The 23076-nt window shown below is 52.4% G+C and overlaps 2 protein-coding genes across 2 annotated transcripts; one reads left to right on the top strand and one right to left on the bottom strand.

The window, feature by feature from the left end:
• Nucleotides 1-10: 10 nt before the first annotated feature.
• On the bottom strand, nt 11-6198 carry C15H1orf109 (chromosome 15 C1orf109 homolog). The gene is made up of 4 exons (XM_038557852.1): nt 5635-6198; nt 3634-3813; nt 1724-1842; nt 11-1530 (listed from the first exon to the last, which is right to left on the bottom strand). The coding sequence occupies exons 1-4, from the start codon at nt 5907-5909 to the stop codon at nt 1493-1495; spliced, it is 612 nt and encodes a 203-aa protein (XP_038413780.1). The 5' UTR covers nt 5910-6198; the 3' UTR covers nt 11-1492.
• A 148-nt stretch (nt 6199-6346) lies between these two features.
• On the top strand, nt 6347-19282 carry CDCA8 (cell division cycle associated 8). Its single transcript, XM_038557851.1, has 10 exons — nt 6347-6701; nt 6785-6913; nt 8889-8929; nt 12099-12171; nt 13207-13283; nt 14576-14640; nt 15449-15544; nt 16638-16764; nt 17375-17461; nt 18021-19282. The coding sequence occupies exons 1-10, from the start codon at nt 6605-6607 to the stop codon at nt 18063-18065; spliced, it is 837 nt and encodes a 278-aa protein (XP_038413779.1). The 5' UTR covers nt 6347-6604; the 3' UTR covers nt 18066-19282.
• The last annotated feature ends 3794 nt before the right edge of the window (nt 19283-23076 follow it).

Below are 23076 nucleotides of genomic sequence, written 5' to 3'. Positions count from 1 at the left end.
AAAAAAGTCATTTTCATTTTAAAAATATCTATACTCTTTATTAAGCCTCTTTACATTCAGTGACCCAGATTTTTCCACAACCCCCGAAGCTGATAGGTCTGGAAATACCCGACCATTTTACAGATGAAGGCAATGGGCTTCAGAAATGTAACCCCCAGGGCCTGATTCGGGGAGGTCTTCTCCCACCGTGGAGCTACTCTCAGATCAAAACAATGTGGTGAATCAGGCGCCAGCTTTGGTCAAAACCCCTGTCATTGTAACCATCTTGCTCTCCCCAGCTACTAACTGGGACAGGGGGACAAGAGAACTCCTCAAAGTCGGAGCCCTGAGCATAATTCATGCTGCACCACCTCCCCCTGGTGGTGGCTCTAGAAACTGGAGCTGTCCGGACAGTGAGGAGCTACAGCAGTTAGGGAACAGGGACACTCTGGGAGGTACGACGCTTTGACTTGCGGTTTTTCGACTCTTACGATGGGATGGTGCAAAACGCCACACGTGTCCACCAGAAACCGTCCTACACATTTTGAATGTGGCTCTCTCCCTGGGCTGGCAACTTGCGGCATGCTTGTGATGCTGGGCGGCGGCAGCATGCCACAGCTCAGTCAGCCCAGAGATCACAGGGGCAAACAACCTACAGCCATTCTGTGCCCGTACAGCTATTCTGTTTTTCAACCAATTACAGAAGATATTCAACATTTCATTGTAAGTTTGTGGTAGATGATTTTTGCCCAACTGTAGGCTAGTGTGAGTGCTTGGGCACCGGTTTGGTAGGTTAGGTGTATTAAGAGCATTTCTGACTTCCGATATTTTCAACTTATGATGGGATTATCAGGAGGTAACCCATCGAGAAAGATCTGTACTGTCTTCCATCAATATCACCTTTACTTCTTTAAATCAAGAAGAATCCTGTTCCATCAAGGAATCAGGTACTGACCCAAATACACGGAACAGGGCCAGGTGTCAACCAAGCTCAGAGCTTTGGATGATGCCGAGGGCGAGGCCACACTCCCTCCCCTCTCCCTCCCCACTGCTTCTGTGGCAGCGGCTCCTGCCCCAGTGTTCTGCACTGCTTTCCCCCATTCTCTCTGCCTCCTTCCATTCCCAAGCTTATGAAAGGCCAAGCGGTGGCCCATGTGCCCTCAGCCATGATGTCGCAGGGAGAGGTCCCAACATCAGAAGCCTGTCCTCAGGCTCTAGGCACTGATTTTTCTTTTCTTTTTTTAAGGCTTTATTTATTTATTCATGAGAGACACAGAGAAAGAGGCAGAGATACAGGCAGAGGGAGAAGCAGGCTCCCTACAGGGAGCCCGATGTGGGACTGGAACCCGGGTCTCCAGGATCACGCCCTGGGCTGAAGGTGCTGCTAAACCGCTGAGCCATTCGGGCTGCCCTAGGCACTGATTTTTCAAGTATGTCAGGTCACCACACTAGAAAGCACCAATGTCAGTCTTCAGCTGCGTCCCCCTTGTCTGCTGATAAACACACAGCTTTCTTACTCTTCCAGGAAAAAGGAAACATTCAACAGGGTATCTGGAATAGGAGGAGAGAAAAACTGTAGCATATCACCCTCTCCAGAGAATGCAAAACATCAGATTTATAAGAAACACAGACGCACTGCAAGGGCATCTCTGTAATGCTTCCAAAGAAGTGAGAGACACACACACACACACACACACACACACACACACAGAGCAGACATGAAGTAATAAATGAAAACCAGCACCTTGTACAAGGCTTTGGTGCTCATCTTCTGAAATTTGGTCCCAGGCCTTGGGCAAAGCTTGGATGTTTGCCAAGTCTCCCCACTGGATCGAGGACAGAAGGTACTTTCTCTTCAGGTAACTTCCTGGAAGTTAAGGACTACCCAAAAAGCAAATGAAATATGTTGAAGGGGAAGGGATCCCTGGGTGGCTCAGCGGTTTGGCACCTGCCTTTGGCCCAGGGCATGATCCTGGAGTCCTGGGATCGAGTCCCACATCAGGCTCCCGGCGTGGAGCCTGCTTCTCCCCCTGCCTGTGTCTCTGCCTCCCTCTCTCTCTCTCTCTCTCTCATAAATAAATAAATAAATCTTTAAAAAAAGAAAGAAGGAAGGAAGGAAGGAAGGAAGGAAGGAAGGAAGGAAGGAAGGAAGGAGAAAGAAAGAAAGAAAGAAAGAAAGAAAGAAAGAAAGAAAGAAAGAAAAGAAAAGAAAAGAAAAGAAAAGAAAAGAAAAGAAAAGAAAAGAAAAGAAAAGAAAAGAAAAGAAAAGAAAAGAAAAGAAAAGAAAAGAAAAGAAAAGAAAAGAAAAGAAAAGAAAGATGTTGAAGGGGAAAAATGCCCAGGGGAGAGCGACCGGGAGCCAGAAGAGTGAAAGGGTGGCCTATCTTTCCATTTACCAGGTGGCAGGACTCACCAACGCTACCGATCTTTACCGAGCACCTCCTCACTCACAGAGCTACAAGGCCAGAGGGATGAAATGTTACCCCAACAACCTAGGATCTCACCATAAAAAAAAAAAAAAAGCAAGCCAGGAACTGAAAAGATACAATCTCAGTGACGTTAAAGGGGAAACTGTATAGCAGTTCCGAGGATGAAAACCTCCCTTGGCTGGGGGGGATGGCGGGGCGGGTGGCAGCAGAAGGATTCCAGCTGGCAGGAAAGGCGTAAGCAAAGGCACAGAAGTGGAGAAGCACGGACTGGTTTCAGGGCCTAGTAAATCCTCCCATCTGGCCAGCAAGGAACATTAGCAGGGAAGGTGGCTGAGAAGGCAGGTCGAGCCAGAACATAAAGAGCACTGAAGACCACCATGGGGATTCCGGTCCGTGAGCAATGGAAGCTGCTCAAAACTCCAATGTTGGCAACGGGCAGAACAAAGACATCTTCAGAAGGAAGTGAGGTCACAGCGGCTGGAGCCAGCTTAGAGGGAAAGAAGCCAGAGGTGGAGAAACCTATCAAGAGGCTGCATAGACCAGGGGCCACACGAGAGGCAAGAAACTACGGAAGAGGCAGTGCAGATACAGAAGGAAGATACGAGGGCCCAGGGAACAGAATCAAAGCACCTGCCAAGGGGTCGTGTGGACTTTCTCAGAACAGTACCTGGCACGTCATCAGTGCTCAGTACTGCTGGCTGAGGCTCCATCAAAAACACAGGCTGATTGTTACCTTCTTCTCAAAACCTTTGAATAGCTTCCCGTCGAAGCCAAGATCCTTTCAAAGACCTCCGAGGCTCTGCAAGGTCCGGCCCGGTCTCTCGGAATCCGTCTCCTATCGGGCTCCCCTTCCTCACTCCAGTCTAGCAACACTGGCATCCGTGCTACTTTCTGAACATATCAGGCCTGCTCTTACCTCAGGGCCTTTGCACTTGACATTTCTTCTACCTGGGACACCCTCTCCCCGAGTATCAACTGGTTCTCTCCCTCATCTTCCTTAGGTCTTTTCTCAAATGTCACTATCTCAGTGAGGCCTCTCCTGACTACCATGTTTAAGATCACAGCCCCACCCTCGCCCTTCGCTTGCCCCGTTTCATTTTTCCCCAAGTTCAAAGACAATGAGAACTGACCTGCACTCTATAGTCGTATGCTCTCGTGAAAACTGAAATGAAAAACTTCCTGAGACAGCTCTGGATGCTGTCTGAAACATATTCGCAAAGGATACGCATTTCGATAGTGTCTCTCAATATCCTGCAACCACTCCAACATGTCAGCCACAGAGGGGCTCACCGCTGAAGCCCGCTGGACAGCATCAATGCCAATCGCGTCTGCGTGCTGCTCATAGACCTCAAACACTTGTTCCACGTGCCTGCTGACAACGTCACGCACCTTGAGGAGGGTAGCTCTGGGGGGAAAAGTCTCACATTAGGCAATACCACGAGAGGACCCTAAGGCAGGGGTCCTCAACCTCAGCACATGCACATTTCAATTTGGACGGTCCCTTGTGGTGGAGAGTTGTTGTCCTGTGCGTGTTAGGATGCTGAGCAGTATCCTCGGCCTCTACCCGCTAGATGAGAGGAGCAAACCACGTCAGGACAATCAATCGGGTCTCCAGACACTGCCAAACGTCCCAGTGGGAAAAACTGCTCTGGGTGCACAGAGAGAGACTACTGCAGATAGGAGAAGTTACTTAACGCTCAATCATGTATAAAAATGGTGTTGCTCACTGCACACCCTAAGTGCTCACAACCCTGAGACTGGCACGTAGAATGACAAACACTTGTTCAATGAATGAATGGAGTGAAACGGTTCTTGGGAGGATCAAATGCAATAATGCTTATAAAGTGCTTAGGGAAGTGCCCAGCTCACAGTGAGCATAATAGTAATAATATTCTTATTATTCCAGGGCGTGATCCTGGAGACCTGGGATCGAGTCCCACATCAGGCCCCCTGCATGGAGCCTGCTTCTCCCTCCGCCTGTGTCTCTGCCTCTCTCTTTGTGTGTCTCATGGATAAATAAATAAAATCTTAAAAAAAGGGGTATCCCTGGGAGGCTCAGTGGTTTAGTGCCTGCCTTCGGCCCAGGTCGTGACCCTGGAGTCCCGGGATCGAGTCCCACGTCGGGCTCCCGGCATGGAGCCTGCTTCTCCCTCTGCCTGTGTCTCTACCTCTCTTTCTCTATGTCTATCATAAATAAATGAATAAATCTTTAAAAAAAATCTTAAAAAAAAAAAACTCTCTCTCTTCTAATCTACAAAGAAACCAAGCCTGGTTCATTGCTATATTCCCACCACCTTGTGCGTGGCTTAATTACAGGTGCTCAGCTCTCTTGTACAAATGACTACAAAGAAGATCCCTGTACTCGACCTGTTCCCGTTAGCCTAGGGCACAGACCGTATACACTGGACACTTATTTTGCTCTAGTCGAGAAAAGGCCTATCCGCGCGGGGTGCCTTTGTCAGGGATGCATTCCCTTGCGATTCTGGCTCAGGTCATGTTGTCATGACGGATCGTGACATGGGAGCCCTGCATGGGGCTCTGCGCCCAGCTGGGAGTCTCCTTGAAATGCTCTCTCTCCCTCTGCCCCTTTCCCCACTTATCCCCTCTCTCTAAAAGGGAAGGGAAGGGAAGAAGGAAGGGAAGGGAGGAAGGAAGGAAAGTAAGGAAGGGAAGGGAAGGAAGGGAAGGAAGGGAAGGGAAGGGAGGAAGTGAGGGAGGAAGGAAAGGAAGGGAAGGGAGGAAGGAAGGGAGGAAGGGAAGGAAGGAGGGCAGACTGCACACTGAGTGCAGAGCCCCAGCGCCGGGCTTGACCTCACCACCTGAGAGCACGACCTGAGCCAAAACCACAGAGCCCAAAGCCCGACTGACCACGCCAGCCAGGTGCCCCTGTAAAACGACTTTGTGACAAGAGGTCCCATTGCGGGGAACCCCCGGGTGGCTCAGCGGGTGAGCATCTGCCTGCAGCCCAGGGCGTGACCCTAGAGACCCAGGATAGAGTCCCACGTCGGGCTCCCTGCGTGGAGCCTGCATCTCCCTCTGCCTGCGTCCCATGCATAAAATCAATCAATCAATCAATCAATCAATAAATCCCATTGCAACAAATGGAGAAGAGGCGAGGCTGCGACACCTCCTTCCCTTCCAGGGAAGGGGAAACCCCCTCTCCGACTGATCCTAGCTGCTTAGGGAGCCCCCGCGTCTCCACCCTCCCGCGCGGAGCTCTTCTTACAGCGTCTCCCCTAGCTTGTCCAACACGTCGTCGCCAGCCTCCAGCTGCTTGCGCCGCAGCCGCTCCCGCAGGCCCGGGAAGGCCCGAAGCGGGGGCGCGTCGTCCAGCCGCGCGACCTGAGCCGCCTGCAGCTGCTCCGCCAGGCTGCCGAGCGCGGCCAGCAGGGGCTGGCAGTCCCCGAGCGCGCCCCGCCAGCGGCGCTGCTGCTCCTGCACGGCGGGGAAGCAGCCCCTCAGGGCCTCCCGCACGGCGAGCAGAGGCTGGTCCTGCGCCATCACCTGCCGGACAAGCCCAGGCCGGCGGGCAGCGCCAGGCGGCCCAGGTGCGAGGGTTCCCGTGCGCAAGCGCCGTGTACCCCCTCCGACCCGGGGGCGGCCCCGCTTTCAGGTCGCAGCGCTGTCCCGAAACCCGGGCCTTGAGCCCGAGTTCTGTCTCCTCCCCTGGCAGCTCCGGTCGCCTTCCCCGAACCGGCGGGAGCCCTGGAAGCCCGCGGCGGCTAAGCGGGGGCGCCCACCGGGGCACCCACGCCCGGCGCTCCCTCGCCGCCTCTCCGCGCATGCTCCAGCGCGGCCGCCGCGGCGCAAACGGAGGTCGCAACGCGCGATGCCTTCTGGGGGCTGTAGTCCTACGGGCGGAGCGTCCTTGTGATTGGATGTTGCGGGAGCCTCCCAAGACGGCGACTTCTGATTCGTCAGCCGGTGGCGGTTTGAATTCGGCGGCGGCGGCTGCACGTCGGGTTCTGCAAGGAGCTGCTCCGTCCTTGCGGCTGCGGAGGCGGGGGTTCTCTTGGACGCTTTCGGCGACCCGCATGTACGTGCCCCGCGCCTCGTTTAAGCTCGGGCCTCCCCGGGGCAGCCTGTGCCCCCCGCTCGCCCCTTAGGGCGCCCGCCCGGCCTCTCCCGCGACCTCGGCCGCTGACCGCCCCCCCCCCCCACGCCCCGGGGGCGCCCGCAGCCTCCACCCAAGCGCCATGGCTCCGGCTAGGAAGGGCGGCAGTCGGGTGGCCAAGACCAGCTCCTTGCGGAGCCGGAAGCTCGCCTCCTTTCTTCGGGACTTCGACCGGGAAGGTAGGGGGCGCAGCCGGGGTGCGGGCGGGGTGGGGTGCGGGGCCCCGGGCCCCGGTTCACCCGCCCGTGTGCCCTGCCCGCAGTGCAAATACGGTCCAAGCAGATCCAGTCGGACACACAGAACCTCCTCAAGGAGATGGACAACCTGTACAACATCGAGATCCTGCGGCTCCCCAAGGCGCTGCGCGAGATGAACTGGCTCGACTACTTCGGTAAGAGCCGCTCGCGTCCCCAGGCCTCGGCCGGCGGTGATCACCCCCGCCCCCCGCCCCCCTGCGCTGCTTATTGCACTTCCCTGCTTCACCTGTCTGCACAGGACTCTGACGTCATCTGCCCCGCAGGTAGGCAGGCAGGCAGGCAGGCAGGCAGGCAGGCATCCATCCCCTCTAAAGGACCCCATACTGAATTCTTGAAGCTTTGCAGCTACTCAATTCAAGCTGTTCTAGGCCCAAAACTGCTGGATTGAACAGGTGCATGTATGTGTTCCAGGAAAACGTTACTTAGGGACGCACAGAAATGTGAAATTTGTGTGCATTTTTTGTGTCACAAAACGCTCTCTCTCACTTGCTCGCTCTCTCTCTCTTTTTTTTTTTTTTTTGGATAGTTTATCCAGTCGCTTAAAAACGGATACCTGAATAACTTGGTTCGTTAACCAGAGCTCAGATGGTTGGAGAACCCTAAGCCGTACTTTCTGCATCTCATGGAAACCGTCAGTTAAAAAAAAAAAAAGGGCAAATCAGATTGTGAAGCGCAAGGACTCAAGTTTTTCTGGCCAGCAGAAAACTGCAGCCTGTTCTCTGGCCCCCATGTTAAATGCCCAAGGACATGCGACAGGCTCTCGTTTCTGCTCTGGGGTGCCCTTACTTTTCCTCGTTTCTTTATTATTAGCTATTATGTAGGTTCCGTCCTGCATAGAAAAGCACGTTGTGTTCAAATTGTGGTTACTTAATGACCCTTTTGACTTGCACGTTTCTACAAATACTCATGGAGCGTGCCTCTGTCCCAGTGCTAAGGGGTGAAAATGCTTTGGGAAATAACAACAGACGTTGTCCCTACCCTCAGGAGCTTACAAGTTAGTAGAAGAGGATCGTTTTAAAAATGCACACATGGGCAGCCCGGGTGGCTCAGTGGTTTAGCACCACCTTCAGCCCAGGGCCTGATCCTGGAGACCTGGGATTGAGTCCCACATCGGGCTCCCTGCATGGAGCCTGCTTCTCCCTCTCCCTGTGTCTCTGCCTTTCTCTCTTTCTTTGTGTCTCTCATGAATAAATAAATAAAATCTTTTAAAAAAATAAAAATGCACACATGATTATATAGCTAAAATTATAAGTATCAGAAAAAGGGTAGAGTAGTGGTTGGTAGGTCCATTTATATAGTGCTTCCCGTGCTAGGTGGGCAGGCATTGTATTGAGTGTACTACGTAAGTTAACTAATTTTATCTTCATAGCAAAAGTGTTCATTGTTAATATTGCTCCTATTTTATAAATGACAAAATTAAGGCACAGAGAGGTTGTTTACTTTGCTCAACGTCTCATAGGCTAGTTAGTAGCAAAGTATACTTATTTAAATCCAGGCATTCTGGTTCAAAGCATGAATTTCTAACAGTTCTACAGGACTCTATGAGAGTTTCTAGAAGAAGGATTAACCTAACTTTACATCTAAATCTTGTGCAGACCTCTTTGTTCAGCACACATTGGCTATACACCTACCCCATGCCATATTTTCGCCCGAAATTGTTTTCTAGGAATTCAGGTGAACATTTACACAGCTTTGAGTAATTGTTGGGTATGATGAGGCTGAGCATCTAACTCAGCACTTCGCAGGGATCTGTTGTGATAGAACAGTAAAGAGCCTTGGATTGGAACTGAGTTTTGAAAGACGAATTAGAAACTTGTTGGGCGCAGAGGAGCATTTCCGATAGAGGGAATAATACGTACGTGCCAAGGCACGGAGTCATGAGAGACAGCGACACATTTGGGAAATAAGGACTTCCAGTGTGGTGGAACCTAGAATATGCATAATGGGGTCAGTCAGATATGGAGAAAAATTAAACGAGGTTGTAAAGATCCTTGAATGTTGAAGCCAGGGTTTAATCTGACCCATTTTTAGGCAGATAATGGGATATATCAGGGAGGATGGTTTATCATTAAGATCTGCTAGTAACTAAATAAAATGTTCTTTTTAAAGCCCTTGGAGGAAACAAACAGGCCCTGGAAGAGGCAGCCACAGTAAGTGACCTGTCCTATTTTGGAACTGTGCTTAGTTTTTAAGTTTAATCTTGTCACAAAATCCAACCAGGGGGTGCTTACTACGGAGGAGGTTTTGTAGGGGACGTATCCTGTTTATGCCAACTGGAAAATTACGATTGTCAAATGCTGAGTCTATGAAGCTCAAATACCGTCAAGTTCTACAGAGGGAGGCCATTCTGTTTTGGGCAGGTTCTTTGCAACTCTCTGCCCTGACCTCTCAGGCAAAGCAGAAGCCTCAAGCCCAAGTCCCTCTAAGCCCCTGGGTCATTACCTAATGGCCTGGGCTGCTAAGTGCCAAAGAGACTTGTTTTATTTTTATTTTATTTTATTTTTTTAGAAATTTTATTTGAGAGAGAGGGAAAGGGAGAGAGGGGCAGAGGGAGAAAAAAAACTCAAGCAGACTCTGCACTGAGCACAAAGCCCAACATGGGGCTTAACTTCACAACCCTAAGATCACAACCCAAGACATATTCAAGAGTTGGACACTCAACCGACTGTGCCACCCAGGTGTCCCGAGACTGTTGTTTTATCATGTCCTACTGTAGAAGCTACACTCTTACTTGGGATTCTCAGGATTCCTCATCCCCTCTCACCTCCTCTATCCTAGCATCAGGATCAGGAAGAGAGTAAGATGAGGAAGCAAAATAAACAGGTTAGATCTTAGATCTGTAGTGTCCAGTGCAATAGCTACCAGCCACAAGTAGCTATTTTAATCAATTAAAATTAATAAAATTAAAACTTCAGTCCCTCAGAGACACTAGCCACTTTTCAGATGTTCAGTAGCCACACATGACTAGTGACTACATATTGGTAGCTCAGAAATAGAGCATTTCTATTGTTGCAGAAAGCCCTGTTTTACAGTGACAAGAACTGGTCCATAAATGGGTCTTCATGGAGACCTTAGGCATTGTACACAAAATCGTACATAAGCAATGTGTGTATAGATACGCATTTGTCATTTTTCTGGGGAGAATGTTTATTATAACCTTCATCAGGTTTACAAAGTGAACCCAAAAGTCTACATCCTACTACACATTATTAGAATTACTTGGAATCCTAGGTTTTGAAGGGATCTGACTGCAAACGGTGCATAGTAGCATTGAATAGCAGGTTTACAGCAGCCTCAGAAGTTAAAGATATTTCAGAGCCAGTTGTTCAGTCAGGAAAAAACTAATTAGAGAGTTTGGGGGTGAATATTGTAGAAGAAAGGGGATAGCTGAAAAATAAAATCAGGAGCTAGTAAAACATTCTTCGTTCTGGCTTTCTCTTTCTTTCTAATATGTTCTTGCCTCCACACACCCAGATATAATGTTTCAAAAGACTTAACCTCTGAGATGAATTATACTCATTAGCTAATGCATCACTTGTTAATTAATCAGACTCTAGAGCTAAAGTCAGGGAGCTTCTAGCGTAATATGAAATAGCCAGCGTCTTCACACCAAGTCAAGAGAATTGTAGCCTTAGTTAATATGACTTAAAACTCAGGGAAGGAATGATACTTTGGTACAGAAGTTCATAATAATTAGGTATGTGGGCATCTCTCAAGTTTTCACTTCTAGGAAACCTCACAGGGCTCTGATATGGTCATACTCATGGTTATGATTCTTTACAGTGAAAGGATCTAAAGCAAAATCAACAAAGGGAAGAGACATGTGCGCCAAAGTCCAGAGGAAACCAGGCACAAGCTCCCAAGAGTCCTCTCCTAATGGAGTCACATAGGACACCATAATTCATCACTTGTAAAATGTTGTCTACCAGAAAACATTTTTGAGACTCAATGCCTAGGATTTTTACTGGGGGCTGGTCGCATCGGCATCTTCTGTACCTAGCATGTACCAAAATTTCAGACTTCCAGGAAGAGAGCCAGTATGCGGCATAAGCCATGTTGTTTATTCAAAGCTTAGGATCAGAGAACCATTCTAACCAGGGAATGGTGGGAACCCTGAAATCCGGGTTCTTACACAAGCCACCAGCCAGCCGTGCAAACAGGCCTTTCAGGTCTTAGGCCTGTTAACTCTTCTGCTTAAAGCTGCTCGGTGGCCTGCCACCACAGAGACCTTCATAACATGCCAGATGTTTTTAGAGATGGCAGATATTTGGCCACTATCTATTCCATCAACCATTTCAGACGTCACTAATCTACAGCACTATTTCTTGCTAAGATTGGACAGCCTCAGAATGCTCCTCAGCACTCCACGGAGTCCCTACCAATCTGGAGATGTAACTTGCCATCCCTAGTCCGTAACAGCTCTTCTGATACTTCCACACGCCGTGCAAGGAAAGCCATAGAATCATACCTGCTCGTGGCTATTCTCATTCCCATAAGTAGTCAACCACTGGGAAAACATTTAATTAGAATGACAGTGATTAGAAGCCTTCTTGAAGGGCCCGTAAGTGCAACAGAAAACCGTGTGGACGCTCCAGACTTAAAAAAGAGAGAGAGAGAGAGAGAGAGGAGAAAGAGAAAAGTCAAATACAGCACCAAGTATAGAGAATGTGAGTCATTAGGAACTTGTATTGTTTGCCAGTGGGATGTAATCAAGTGCAACCGCTTTGGAAAATGTTTCGGTATAATATCAAGGCTGAACATTTGTGTAGCTACAACCGTCCCGTGCCCCACCCCTAGTATACAGCCAAGAGAGAAGTTGGACACATGCATCAGACACATTATGAGATGGATCAGAGTAGCGGTGTTGGTTAATAGCAAAAAGACTGATGACAGGAGATTGGACAAACTCACTGTGATAGAGTCCCACAGTGCGATGTTACGTGGCAGGGAGAACAGATGAATTACAACAAACAGTGGTCAGAAGTGAAACCAAGTAAAATATTACGTAAGCACATATATATTTATAAAAAAACAAAAACAAAAAACCACGCTTTTAAGCAAATGGGATGATGGTGGCACCTCTGGGGGAAAATGAGAAAATAGACCAGGGAAGAATGTAGAGTTAGAAGCAAGTTATCAGCAACATTTTAGCTCTTGGGCTATATTTATGAGAGTTCACTCTATCGTGTTATAAGTAATACGTTACAATCTTTGGTCCATAACAAGTAATGTGTTTTTTAAGTTAATCGTGTTGAGTCTTAAAATATTCCCCATATTTGATGAAATATGCCTGGTGTTTTCTGGCTGTATTCATCACAGGCTGACCTGGATATCACAGAAATAAACAAACTAACAGCAGAAGCTATTCAGACACCCTTGAAATCTGCCAAAAGTGAGTACTTGTTGAAACCCCTCGTTGAACTGAGAATGGAGGCCAGGCGGTTGGCTGGTTGCTCACAGAGGCCTCGGTCGTGGAGCCTCTTCCTCAGATGCCTGGTCCTCAGGCTTATGAATCCAATCATGTGATTCTGGCCGCTGCACCGAGTTAATAGTGTGCAGGACTAATAGTGAGCAAACTCCTGGGCCATGTGGAGCGAGAGTGAGAGTGGCTTGTGGTTGTACATGTTTAGCAATGAGACACTAACTTGTATCACTCGACCGCTGCGATGCTGAGAAAGTTTTTTCTAACCTGCATAAATAACAATATTTTGCTGTAATAAATAATACTTCTATGACATGTGTCCAGTACTGTCCAAAGGCCTTTCCGTCATTCATTCAGCCGGCACAATCCTAGGGTTTGGGGAAACAGGAACGAAAGTAACAGACCCTGTTCTTGTGGAGAACATCCAGGTCTCATCTTACCCCTGTGAGGTGACTACTCCCCTTTATGGATGACGTGCTGAGGGAGCACAGCGAGGGCCCCGTGACCTGGGCAGTGCTGGGACCGGCCTCATGCTCAAGCCTGGCTGAGTCCAGCGTCTGCACTCTTACCAGAATGCTGGGCAGCATGTGGGCTTTCTTGACCAGTCTGGGTAGTTTCTTCTGTCTAAACCCCCTTTTTTTTTTTTTTTAAAGCCACCTTATTTATATTCAAAATCTGTTTCTTTCTTTTTTTTTTTTTTTTTTTTTTTAAGAAGATCTTATTTAGCAGAGAGCATAAGCAGGGAGAGCAGCAGGCAGAGGGAGGGGGAGAAAAGCAGACTTCCCTCTGAGCAGGGAGCCCAATGTGAGGCTGGATACCAGAGCCCTGGGATCATGACCTGAGCCAGAGGCAGACGCTTAACCAACTGAGCCACCCAGGTGCCCCTCAAAGTCTGTTTCTTGATTACAGCCTAAGATTACATAAGTTTTATTTCCTCTAGAAACAGGACTGCATGAAAATATATTCCTATGAGCATATCAGTTTGTTAAAACTATTTTCTTATAGCACGAAAGATAATAAAAGTGGATGAAATGATAGTGGAAGAAGAAGAAGAAAATAAGAAGAATCTTCGAACTTCCAGAGTAAGTAGGCACTCGGGTCTGGGGCTGAGAGCCTACGAGAGACAGGGAAATAACAAAAATACAGAACATCCCGTTGCCCCATCCCCACCTGCCAGGGTTCACAGTGTAGCAGAGAAGAACGCACTTAAATGGCTCATAACAGAAGCGACCATAGAAGTGTGTATAGAACGCAGAAGAGGAAGCTGTCACGTTTTACCTCCCCAGTTAGGATACACCCAGGCCTTTAAAAGTGAGGGAGATTTCACTAGCTGTGAAGAAAGAGAAGGGAACCCCGGGAGGAGGTGAGAAAGTCCCTTCAAGTTCCATTTAAGGAACAGGAAGCAGTTTGGAAGCAGTTTGGGCTGACAGGGATGTAGGCTGTGGGTGATCTGTGTACAGTAGGGCCGGACAGTGAAGGGCCTTGTATGCCGAGCTCAGGAGCTCCCATCTCAGCAGGTTGGTTATGGTAAGTGACGCTGCCAGATTGGTATTTCAGAACAATGTTTGGGACAAATGGGGGAAGAGAAAAAACGGGAGACAAGGAAACCAGTTGGGAGGCTATTCTAAATCTTAAACTGAGCCGGTGACCCTATATAGAGACCAGGGATGGTTCTGACCAAGCAAGACTGGTGGAGGCAGAGAGGAAGCAGGGATGACTTGAAGAGCCTTTATCTTGGGCAGCGGAAGGTGGCACAGAGTGGGAAGAGCAGGGCTGGGTTCGGGTAAAGGGGAGCACCCGGTTGTGCCGGTGGTTTGATGCATCAGGTGTTCCATTCTCTTCTGAAATTTCAGCCTGGAGCTCAGGGAGGAGTGGGAGATGGAGGGGCATGCTGACTCCCAGTGTGGGTGTCGACGAGGTTGTGCCAGGGGGGGCACGGAGGGGGCGGCTGAGCACGGGTACTGGAGGGACGCTAGAAAGAGGAGCTCAGGAGGCAGCCAGCGCTGAGGGGAGGATGGGGTGGGGGAGATTGGGCACCCGGGACGGCCCCGGTGACCTTCACAGCATTCCGTCGGGGAGTGGGGGGCCAGCCAGGCTGCAGTGAGTGTAAAGGAGATTTACCTTTAATAGTGGCCAGAACCCTCTACTTTGAAAATCCAGACAGTAAAAGTCCTGAGTTGATCAGTCGTCTTCCATGTTACTTAAGCCACTTCCCTCGGGACATCGACCTCCTGTTCAGCCTCCGTTTCCTTTTCCAGAGCTGATCCACCCCCCTTTCCCGCCCCTCCTTTTCTTACCCTTTTCTTACCCTCCCTCACCTTCCCCCTTTTTGGGGGCTTTTAATAACCACAGTGTCATTCGATTGTGAATCCAGGTCAAAAGGTGTCCTCCGTCCAAGAAGAGAGCCCCATCCGTACAAGGAAAAGGCAGAAGGAAAAGGTGATGGGTTTTCCAAACCTTGGTGTGTGTTTTGGTTTTACTGGCGAGCCCCGTCCGTCGTGGCAGAAATGGGGAAATGGGGGAAGGGCTCCCGTGGCTTGTGCTCAGGGAGAGCTTGGGTCTCCAAGCTGGAGGCGCCTGGAGAAAGGATCTGACCCAGCACGCTCTACGGTTCTGCCCACGTTCTCTCTTCTCCCTGTTTTTGTGTTAACGCTGTCGGGGAACGCGAGGCCCGGGAACCTGTAATAGGCACTGCACGTTATGTTCACGTGCCTGACAGTCCCCGTGCAGAGCTCCCCCGTGGCCGGTCACAACGTGGCTGTCACCACCCTTCTTGACATGTTCCCCGTGGTCCTAGTAAGAATTGCCGGGGACCTGATTGTGCTGGGCCCTGCTGAACATTTGGGACGGGGCACAGGGGCCACCTCTTAAGGAGCTTAGCACATTGCAGCAGGGACGTGTGTCTGTGAAGGAGGAGACTCCCTGAGCAGTGGTAGGTGCCCGGCCAGAGGACAGGAACTCCGGCTGAGGGGCCTGCAAGGTACTGAGGGGCCAGACTCGAGGCTGACGGACGGCTTGGCTTCAGAGGTCTGGTTCTACCCTGACCGGCTTGTGATCTTGGCCACGTTGCTCCCCTCAGTGCGCTCAGGTTCCCGTGGCCATAAATGAGGCTGACAGCCAGCGTCCGGGGTTGTTGGGAGGGCTGCGCCAGTCGGTGCATGGAGGCACTGGGGATGGTACCCACGTGGTCACTGCCCTCCGCGTGTGACCCATGCACCTCATGGCCACCCCTTACCTGCCATTACAGGTCGAGCCATTACAGCACCGTCACCCCAGCTGTGAGCCGGCTGGAGTTGTCTCTGGTGAAACCAACTCCAGGCCTGACCCCCAGGTTTGACTCAAGGTGAGTAACGGGGGAGGGCAGCGCCTACATCTGGGTGGGAGCCCCCAGGAAAACACTTGACCCCTCAGCCTGGCACGCCCTCTCGGAAGAGGGTAACTGTCCGGGCTTCTGAGCGTCTGCCTCTCCCCTGAGAGCTGGTTCACCTGCTTTCAGCGTCAAAATGAGTCTTTATTTGATGACAGGAGAACACGCTGCCTCTGAGGACTAGGGGGCCGCTAGTGACTCTTGCTCGGCCTTTTCTGTTTCTGATCAACAAAAGTGTTCTTTGAATGGGCAGGTGCTCTCCCGCACCCTCGGTTAGAGTGCGAGGGCATCCCGTCACACCGGGGAGGCCAAGGTGACCCAGGCGGGAAGCTAATCTCTTCCATGGGGCCGCTCAGCTGGTCAGGAGACGCTCCGTAGCCATTAAAGAAGCGGATCCATATGTGCTGGAGGAACAGCGTCGTGATGACGGGCGTCTCCAAGCATGTTGCACAACGGGGTGCCCTGGATGAGCCCCATTTGTGTTTATATTCAGAGGACGTTTCTGGAAGGCATGAGGAGTTGAAAGTGGGGCTCTCTGGGGCGAGGAGAGGGAGGAAGACTTCTTTGAATTCCCGCTTCTGAACTGCTTTTTCACATGCACATACAGCAGAGGGCATTTAGAGGAAAACAGAATTTCAACTGTCTTGAGAAAGTTTGTTTAGGAATTAGTATAATGCTAGAATCTCCGAATCCTCCTCTTCTGACCCTGGAAAATTCCTCCTGCTAGAAGCACTTAGCCACTCTTGGAAGTGCATTAACCATAGTTTATTTCTGGCTTTGTGGATGGCTGGATGGCTGGTGTCCACGCAGAGCCTGGGACCTAAGCTTTCCGTGGATAAGAACTGACTTTGGCTAGATGGAGGTTTGATCATTACAAGCTCCCTTCTCCAGCTGTGTGTAGTCATTACTGTTTAAAAAGACTTTTTGCCCTAAATTTAGAACTCGCCTTCTTAGAAATGCAGGGTTTGAAAACTACAGCTTGAGGCCAGATGGGGGTTGGAAGGGCTCACGGCGCCTCGTGTCACTTTCTGTGCCAAGCCATCTTGACGGAGATCTCCCCACTTCACAGGGTCTTCAAGACCCCGGGCCTGCGTACCCCAGCAGCCAGAGAGCGGATCTACAACATCTCCGTGAACGGCAGCCCTCTCGCCGACAGCAGAGAGATTTTCCTCACGGTGCCGGTGGGCGGTGGCGAGGTGAGCGTCTCACGGGGAGGCCGGGCTGGCATCCGTGCCCGGCTCCGTGTTCCGTTTGTTCATCAGCTGACATTTGCCCACCTGCCAGGTGGTAGGCCCAAGATGTAGAGGACATGATTCCTGCCCTCGAGAAGCCTTCAGTAGTTGAGATAGGTGCCCAGTGCCCTCTAGTGTCACGGGACGTGTGCAGTTGGGGGAGATCCTGCAGGGAGTACAGAGGAAGGCAGCATCCGGGTTATGTGCCCTAGAAAGGGGAACGTGAGCTGGGTCTCCCGCACTGGACGACTCTGAGGGGTTCTGAAGCGGGCTGAGCCCACTTGCCCTGGGCTGAGTAGAGCAGAGCCTCAGCTCCTGGGAGCAGGGAAGGCGAATCTGCGGGGCGTCCTTGCCGTTATTCCCCGGGTGAGCCAACCATGGTCCAGGGTCAAACGCCAAGGTCATCAGCTCCTTGGGGGCAAACTCCTCTCCTAATGGCCTTGCCCCTCCCCCTTCCCGCTCCCCTTGCCCAAAGTGCAGGATATCCGGGGGCCCCCTGGGGCACAGTAGGGCACGGGTGCAGGGTCCTGCCCCAAGGGACGTGGCCACTGAACCCACTCTGCTCTCCACACAGAGCATGCGATTACTGGCCAGCGACTTGCAGAGGATGGACATCGCACAGCTGGACCCAGAGGCCTTGGGAAACATTAAGAAACTCTCCGTGAGTCTTGTAACTGTCCGCACGCGGGCTGCCTCTGGCAGCTGGCTTAGTTGAGCTGCACGTAGGATTGTCTGCTCCATCTGGCCCGCATACTCAGCGTGAGATGAGAGATGACCTCCACGGGGCCCGGGGTTCCACCTCCGTTCTCCCTCCACACTGGCTTGCGTGTGGCCTCGGGCAGCCCCGCTCCCAACTCCGACTTCGCTGCTCTAATGCTCAGCATTGACCGTCCAGCTTCTTGTCTCCCCTTAAATTCTCAGGAGGGAAATTAAGTTGGTTCAGCTTTGGTCACACGGGCCTCCGGGTCCAGTCAGCACAATCCCCGGGGGTGGATGGGAGCTCTCGGCCCAAACAGGGCTGCCCCAGGTGCCCCCTTCCTGGGTGCCTGTGAGGGGGACATCCAGGGAAGGGGCGAGGGCGGAGCTGCCTTCCCAGCCAGGTTCCCCCAAGGGACCTCCGTCCTCTAGAGGAGATCCACTGAGACCTGGCCACCCCAGCCTGAGGTGACAGGCAGGGCCGCTGTCCTGCTCTCCGCTGACCCGCCTCCTTCCCTCCGTAGAGCCGCCTCGCCCAGATCTGCAGCAGCATACGGACTCACAAATGAGGTTGCTGTTCCAAGAAGCCCCGCTGGACAGGACGGACCTCCAGCGGGCACGTCGGGGACCCTGACGCCACCTCTTCCCTTCAGGCTTATTGTTTGTTTAAGTGTGCAGCTCCAGAGCAGGGAGCGGTGTTCCTCAGGGAGAACCGGGGAAGCGGGGACACTGCTCCCCCATCGGTTAATACAGCTTAGCTCCTCACGCCTCCCCGCCCGCCGCCTGCCACCTGCCGCCTCCCGCCTCCATGCAGTCGAGACGTCCTGTCCTTCCTGTAGGATTCTCCTTCCTGCTCTCAGGGCTGCCGCTCCTGCCTCCCGCAACCACATCCTCTCTGCCTTGCCTCCTTCCATGGAGGTGGCCTGCAGGAACCTCCTGCTCCCTCTTACCCAGCACCCTCCGTGCCCGGCGTTTCTGTGTTGCTTGAGGCCGGGAGCTTTAGGCTCAGAGAAGTGAGGGCCGGGGCCATGGGAGGAAGATCGGATGCTAGGAGGAGCCGTACAGCAGAGCGAGGCCTGTCCAGCAGGGACGCAGCAGGCGCATCGGCCTGGCCCCGCTTCCTCCCGAGGCGGACCCAAGTGGCCCTTCAGGATCTCCTGCCCGCCCTGCCCAGTAGTTTTTCCCAAGCTGACCATGGAACAGTGGTTTGTACTTCTCCCTTGACCGAAGACCAAAAATTAGTTTGGAGGCAGCTTCCTTGTCTGGCACCTCTACCTCTCTACTTGGTAGGGATTTGGATAAGAGAATTCTAGAGCTTAGCGTAGTCGAGGGCTTCGTGGGACCAGCTGCAGAGGGGTGGTCTCTGAGCTCTCCGTGCCAGGTCCACAGACTGCAGAGAGCACTTCCTGTCATGGGGTTCGTCGGGGGCAGGTGTGAACTGCCTGGTGGCCTCACTCCACATGTCTGGCCTGTGCTCCGGGCATCGGCTCAGTGTTCAGAGCCCACACCCCGCCCCAACGAGTCCTGCAGTGTGGTCCAAAACTGCGGGCCCTGGGGCCCTGTGTCCTCTGCGGCCCTGTGTCACACTCGGCGTCACCCGGCCAGGTAACCCTCCTGGCAGTCCAGTCCCGTTGCAGCCATATCCCCTTCAACTTGTTTTATTCTCCTTTTCCTGATACTTCTGTGCGTATCGTGTTCCCAAGCATCTCTTATTAAACTCTTGTAATTAGGGCTATTGAAAGGTATCTGTTTTCAATAAATTGTGGGTTGGTTTGTTTTTAATCCATATTCAGCCTGCCTGTCTCTGAGCGGTGCTCCCTGGACTAGAGGCTGTTTGGGGACCGAAGCTGTTGCGGGGGGGGGGGTGGGGGGAGGCTCTGAGCGGCTGTTTTCCTCAGGAGACACGGAAACCTTTCCTTTAGACAGAATCTGATACCTGGAAAGGGGGCCCTTTCCCCAATGTGCAGGTAACCCACCCCCAGTAGGCTTCCCCCAACGCCTGTTCGTGAGCAAGAAGTTCATACTGGGGAGGACAAAACCTCGGCCATCTACGGTTCACCCGAGCGCAGGCTTGTTGACGGGAACAGCGGGGGCACAGGGAACGCAGCCACCACACTTCTCCAGGCCCAGAGTTTCAGGGCCCTGGCAGGTGTGCCTTCCTGAACTCGTTCTGCACTGAAAACCATCCCGCTTGGACCCGACGGCAGAAGAGAAGAACGGGCCGTCATCGAGCCCGGCCACCTGGCTCTGACCACGATGGGCAGGGACCCTGTGGTCAGCGGCAGCATTTGGAATAAAGGTTCCTCCTTTCAAGCAATTCAGTCACCAAACCCGAGGCATCTACCTTTTCCTTCACCTGGTGCAGTGTCCAGAGGAGCCGGGCACCAAGGACACCCTTAGGACCCAACACGCTCGGCCCAGAGCTGTCCTCGCCCTATTTCGTTCCACTGGCACCACCGGCTGAGTGAACGCAGGGGTAGGAAACGTGCGGCGCGGAGCAGGTGCCTAACAGATGCCAGTCACGTGAAGAAGACAGAGCCGTCCTTCATCCCGCATCAGGGGCGGACTGAGGGTAATGAGCTCCCCATCCCAGGGTTTAAAGCACAGCTTGGGATTTTACAAAGGAAATTTAAATCCTACTGCCAGCCCACAAACCAAACAGACTGACTTTCACTGGATTTTAGTTTTTGTTTGTTTTTTTTTTGTTGTTGTTGTTGTTCTTCCAGCTTCGTTCCTAACAATTTAAAAATTGTGAGATTTCATAAAAATGATTGCTAGCTTCAAAAAAAAAAAAAAAAAGATTTGGCAACACCACCAGCTGGAGCTGAGAGCAGCTTTCCTTAGAGCATCCTCTCCCCATTCAAAGCAACCCCTGCTAGATCACTCCCCTCTGTTCCGTGCCTCCCCCTGGTCGGCAGTTTACCTTGTACCCGCTGCTGTGGGGTTGAAGCGAATAAAGGCACAGCTGCGCTGGCTCGAGGGGAGCATGGGCCCCAAGTCCTCCCCTTCCCCAGGGTACTGGAGGCAGCGCCAAGAGGACCTAGAGTTCCAGTAAACACTAGGTTCCTTCTTTGCCCTGCAGGCTTCCTGCTATTTCCAGAAGCCCTCCTTTGTGATTCCTGTTGGAAGAACAAATGTATGGCCTTTTGGAGAGTTAGGTCCCATTACTCCTACGAAGAGCTACTTCTTGGGATGTGCATGGTAGGACCTCCCCCAAGCGTCGCTCATTCACGTGTCGCCCATTCACCGCGTCAGACACGCTTTGTCGCTCAAAGGAACCACGGTGCCCACTCCCACCGAGGGGTGTGCGTGCAACGGAAGACCGTGTGTCCACGTCCACATGGGCACCAGCTCTGGGACGCGTTTTCCCGACTTCACACGCTGCCAGCTGTTGACCCACACCTAAGACGCAGCATGACACGTGCTGAAGATTTTACTAGTAGGCGCCTCCCGAGGCCTCAAATGGGTCCGTTTGCTCAGAACTGGGGCCCACGCGGGGCTCTGCACTCCACGGGAGCCTGGAATCCAGTCTGCTCTGGCTCGGGTGCCTCCTGCCTTCACAGGATGAGGCCTTTCCCCAGGCCCGCCTGCCCCGCCGAGGCACCTCCCTCGGGTTAAACGAGCCCCTCCCCCTTCATTTGCCTTCCACACTCTGCCATCGTCTTTCCCTTCGACGACATCAGGGTCTATGTAGTTGGCATCTTCCGATGATGCCTCAGATGATGCATATGGTGGAGAACATAGCACAACCCTTGGCACTGAGATACTGGGAAGAGCCCAGCTCCCCGTCTGCAGATTTTCAGGGCCATGTGTCACCATGTGCCATCGGGTGGAGGCTGAGGGCACCCTCCATGGATACACCCCTGCAAATCCTGTCTCTCAATATTTCACCGTGCCCCAGCCGACTGTTGGGGATGCATGCAGTGGGCGAGGGAGGAGAAGGGCCCGGAGACAACATATCTGGGAGGGGGTGTAAGGTGCTTGCGGTGGGGAAACCTCCTTTTGGTTTCCTAGTTCTCTTGAACCTCCTCAAGCAGTCTTAGTCAAAGCACATTCCTTGGAGTCAGACGTGAGAACCATAATCTGCCCACAAGGTGCTGGTAGGCACCACGAGGTCATCTATGAATCCGTTTCTGACTCTTCTCTGCTGCCCCAAGGCCCCAGGGGGCCCGGCTACTAAAATGGGCTGTGAGGCACCCTGGGGAGATTAGCCAGGGTTTGTTTGTTTGTTTGTTTGTTTGTTTGTTTGTTTGTTTGTTTGTTTCAAGATGCTGGCAGAAGGGGGAGTCTAGATGGCCAAGGGTAGGTACCAAGAGGTTTAAAGAGAAGGCGCCATACAGCGAGGAGGCCTTGAGTCCCGAGCCATGTGAAGGGGGAGGTGGGAGGACCCGAGTCCAGAATTCAGCTGTGGTTTTGTAAGGGCAGTGAAGGCGCTACATGGTCCCCCTGCGTCCCCCCCGCTCCCCGGGCCCTCCTGCATCTCTCCAGGGACGAGGTCAGGTGGAAGGTCACTGGACTCCCAGGACACCTAGCATTTATCCCTACTGCTCTGCCTTTCGTGCTCTTGACTTAACACTCCCCCATCAGGCAGTGAGGTCCTAACTTCCTAGTGTCTGCCCCCCACCCCGTGGGAGCTGGGTTCACTGAGTGACCCAATAGCTGGTCACGCCGCGTCAGCAGCCTTGCTGCCCAGACATGAGCATTTCGATCCCCAAGCACATGCGCATGTCGACCCGTTGCCTTACGCCTTGCTAACAGTGACATTTAGTGAGCGCTTACAGTGTGCGGGGAGTGTGAAGTGTCGGAGGGGGTCCCCCCATTCTTCAGCTCCATGCCTCTACTGAGGCAGACGTCGTCAGTGGAGCAACACTGCTGACGCCCCCACCTCCTCCCTCCCCACTGCCCCGGGGAGAAGAAGCCACTTAACTGAATGGAGTAAGCTAAGCTGCTTGAGCTGGCGCCACCTGGCCTGTCCCCCAGGTCGGCCTGTTCACAAGCAGGGTGCACACTGGTCTCCCCACCCTGCAGGAAGTTGGGGAGAGGGGCAAAGCTGCCCGTGCAGAGGAGGCTTGCAGCTTCCTGGCTCAGCCTGGGACTGGGACTGGGTGGGTGTAATTCGGGGAAAGGCACCTTGTCCTGATACAGCACGACTCAGTCACCGAAGATGTACGTTTTATACATTTGAACATCTCCGAAATTGGGACGCAGCTTCCAAGCAGATGGCACGACACAGTCGAATTGGCTCTGATGTTTTCCTAGTGGTACATCTCACACTCGGTGACGGCATCTTAGATTCGAAGAAACATGGTAAAGCAACAGCCCGCAGTCAGCCTTATCAAGGAGCTGCTGCCTTGGGCTCCGTCTGCCCCCGCGAGTGGCGCTCAACTGGTTCTGAGCACAGGAACGGAGGAAAGGGGGCTTATTTCCCACCACCCCACCATCCCAGCACCCCGGCACCCCAGCCCGAAGCACTTCCCGCAGCCTGACGAGGCAAGAAAATAAGACACCTTCTCCAAGCCGGGAACACGCACAGCCCGGTCCAGGGAGCGCAGAGGCTCTAGCAAGCCGGAAAAGGCAAGG

The sequence above is a fragment of the Canis lupus genome, chromosome 15 (assembly GCF_011100685.1).
Source record: "Canis lupus familiaris isolate Mischka breed German Shepherd chromosome 15, alternate assembly UU_Cfam_GSD_1.0, whole genome shotgun sequence".
Taxonomy (NCBI): Eukaryota; Metazoa; Chordata; class Mammalia; order Carnivora; family Canidae; genus Canis; species Canis lupus.
The sequence above is the reverse complement of the archived record's forward strand: the minus strand, read 5'-3'. Positions and strand labels throughout refer to the sequence as shown.

What these genes read in the sequence shown, in the direction of transcription:
- CDCA8 (XM_038557851.1), top strand. Translation starts at nt 6,605, where the DNA reads ATGGCTCCGGCTAGGAAGGGCGGCAGTCGGGTGGCCAAGACCAGCTCC. An exon ending in CCCTGGAAGAGGCAGCCACA is followed by an intron (nt 8,930 to 12,098) that starts GTAAGTGACCTG and finishes TATTCATCACAG; the next exon opens with GCTGACCTGGATATCACAGA. An exon ending in TGCCGGTGGGCGGTGGCGAG is followed by an intron (nt 16,765 to 17,374) that starts GTGAGCGTCTCA and finishes CTCTCCACACAG; the next exon opens with AGCATGCGATTACTGGCCAG.
- C15H1orf109 (XM_038557852.1), bottom strand. Translation starts at nt 5,909, where the DNA reads ATGGCGCAGGACCAGCCTCTGCTCGCCGTGCGGGAGGCCCTGAGGGGC. An exon ending in GACAAGCTAGGGGAGACGCT is followed by an intron (nt 3,814 to 5,634) that starts GTAAGAAGAGCT and finishes TTTTCCCCCCAG; the next exon opens with AGCTACCCTCCTCAAGGTGC. An exon ending in GAGAGACACTATCGAAATGC is followed by an intron (nt 1,843 to 3,633) that starts GTATCCTTTGCG and finishes ACTTCCAGGAAG; the next exon opens with TTACCTGAAGAGAAAGTACC.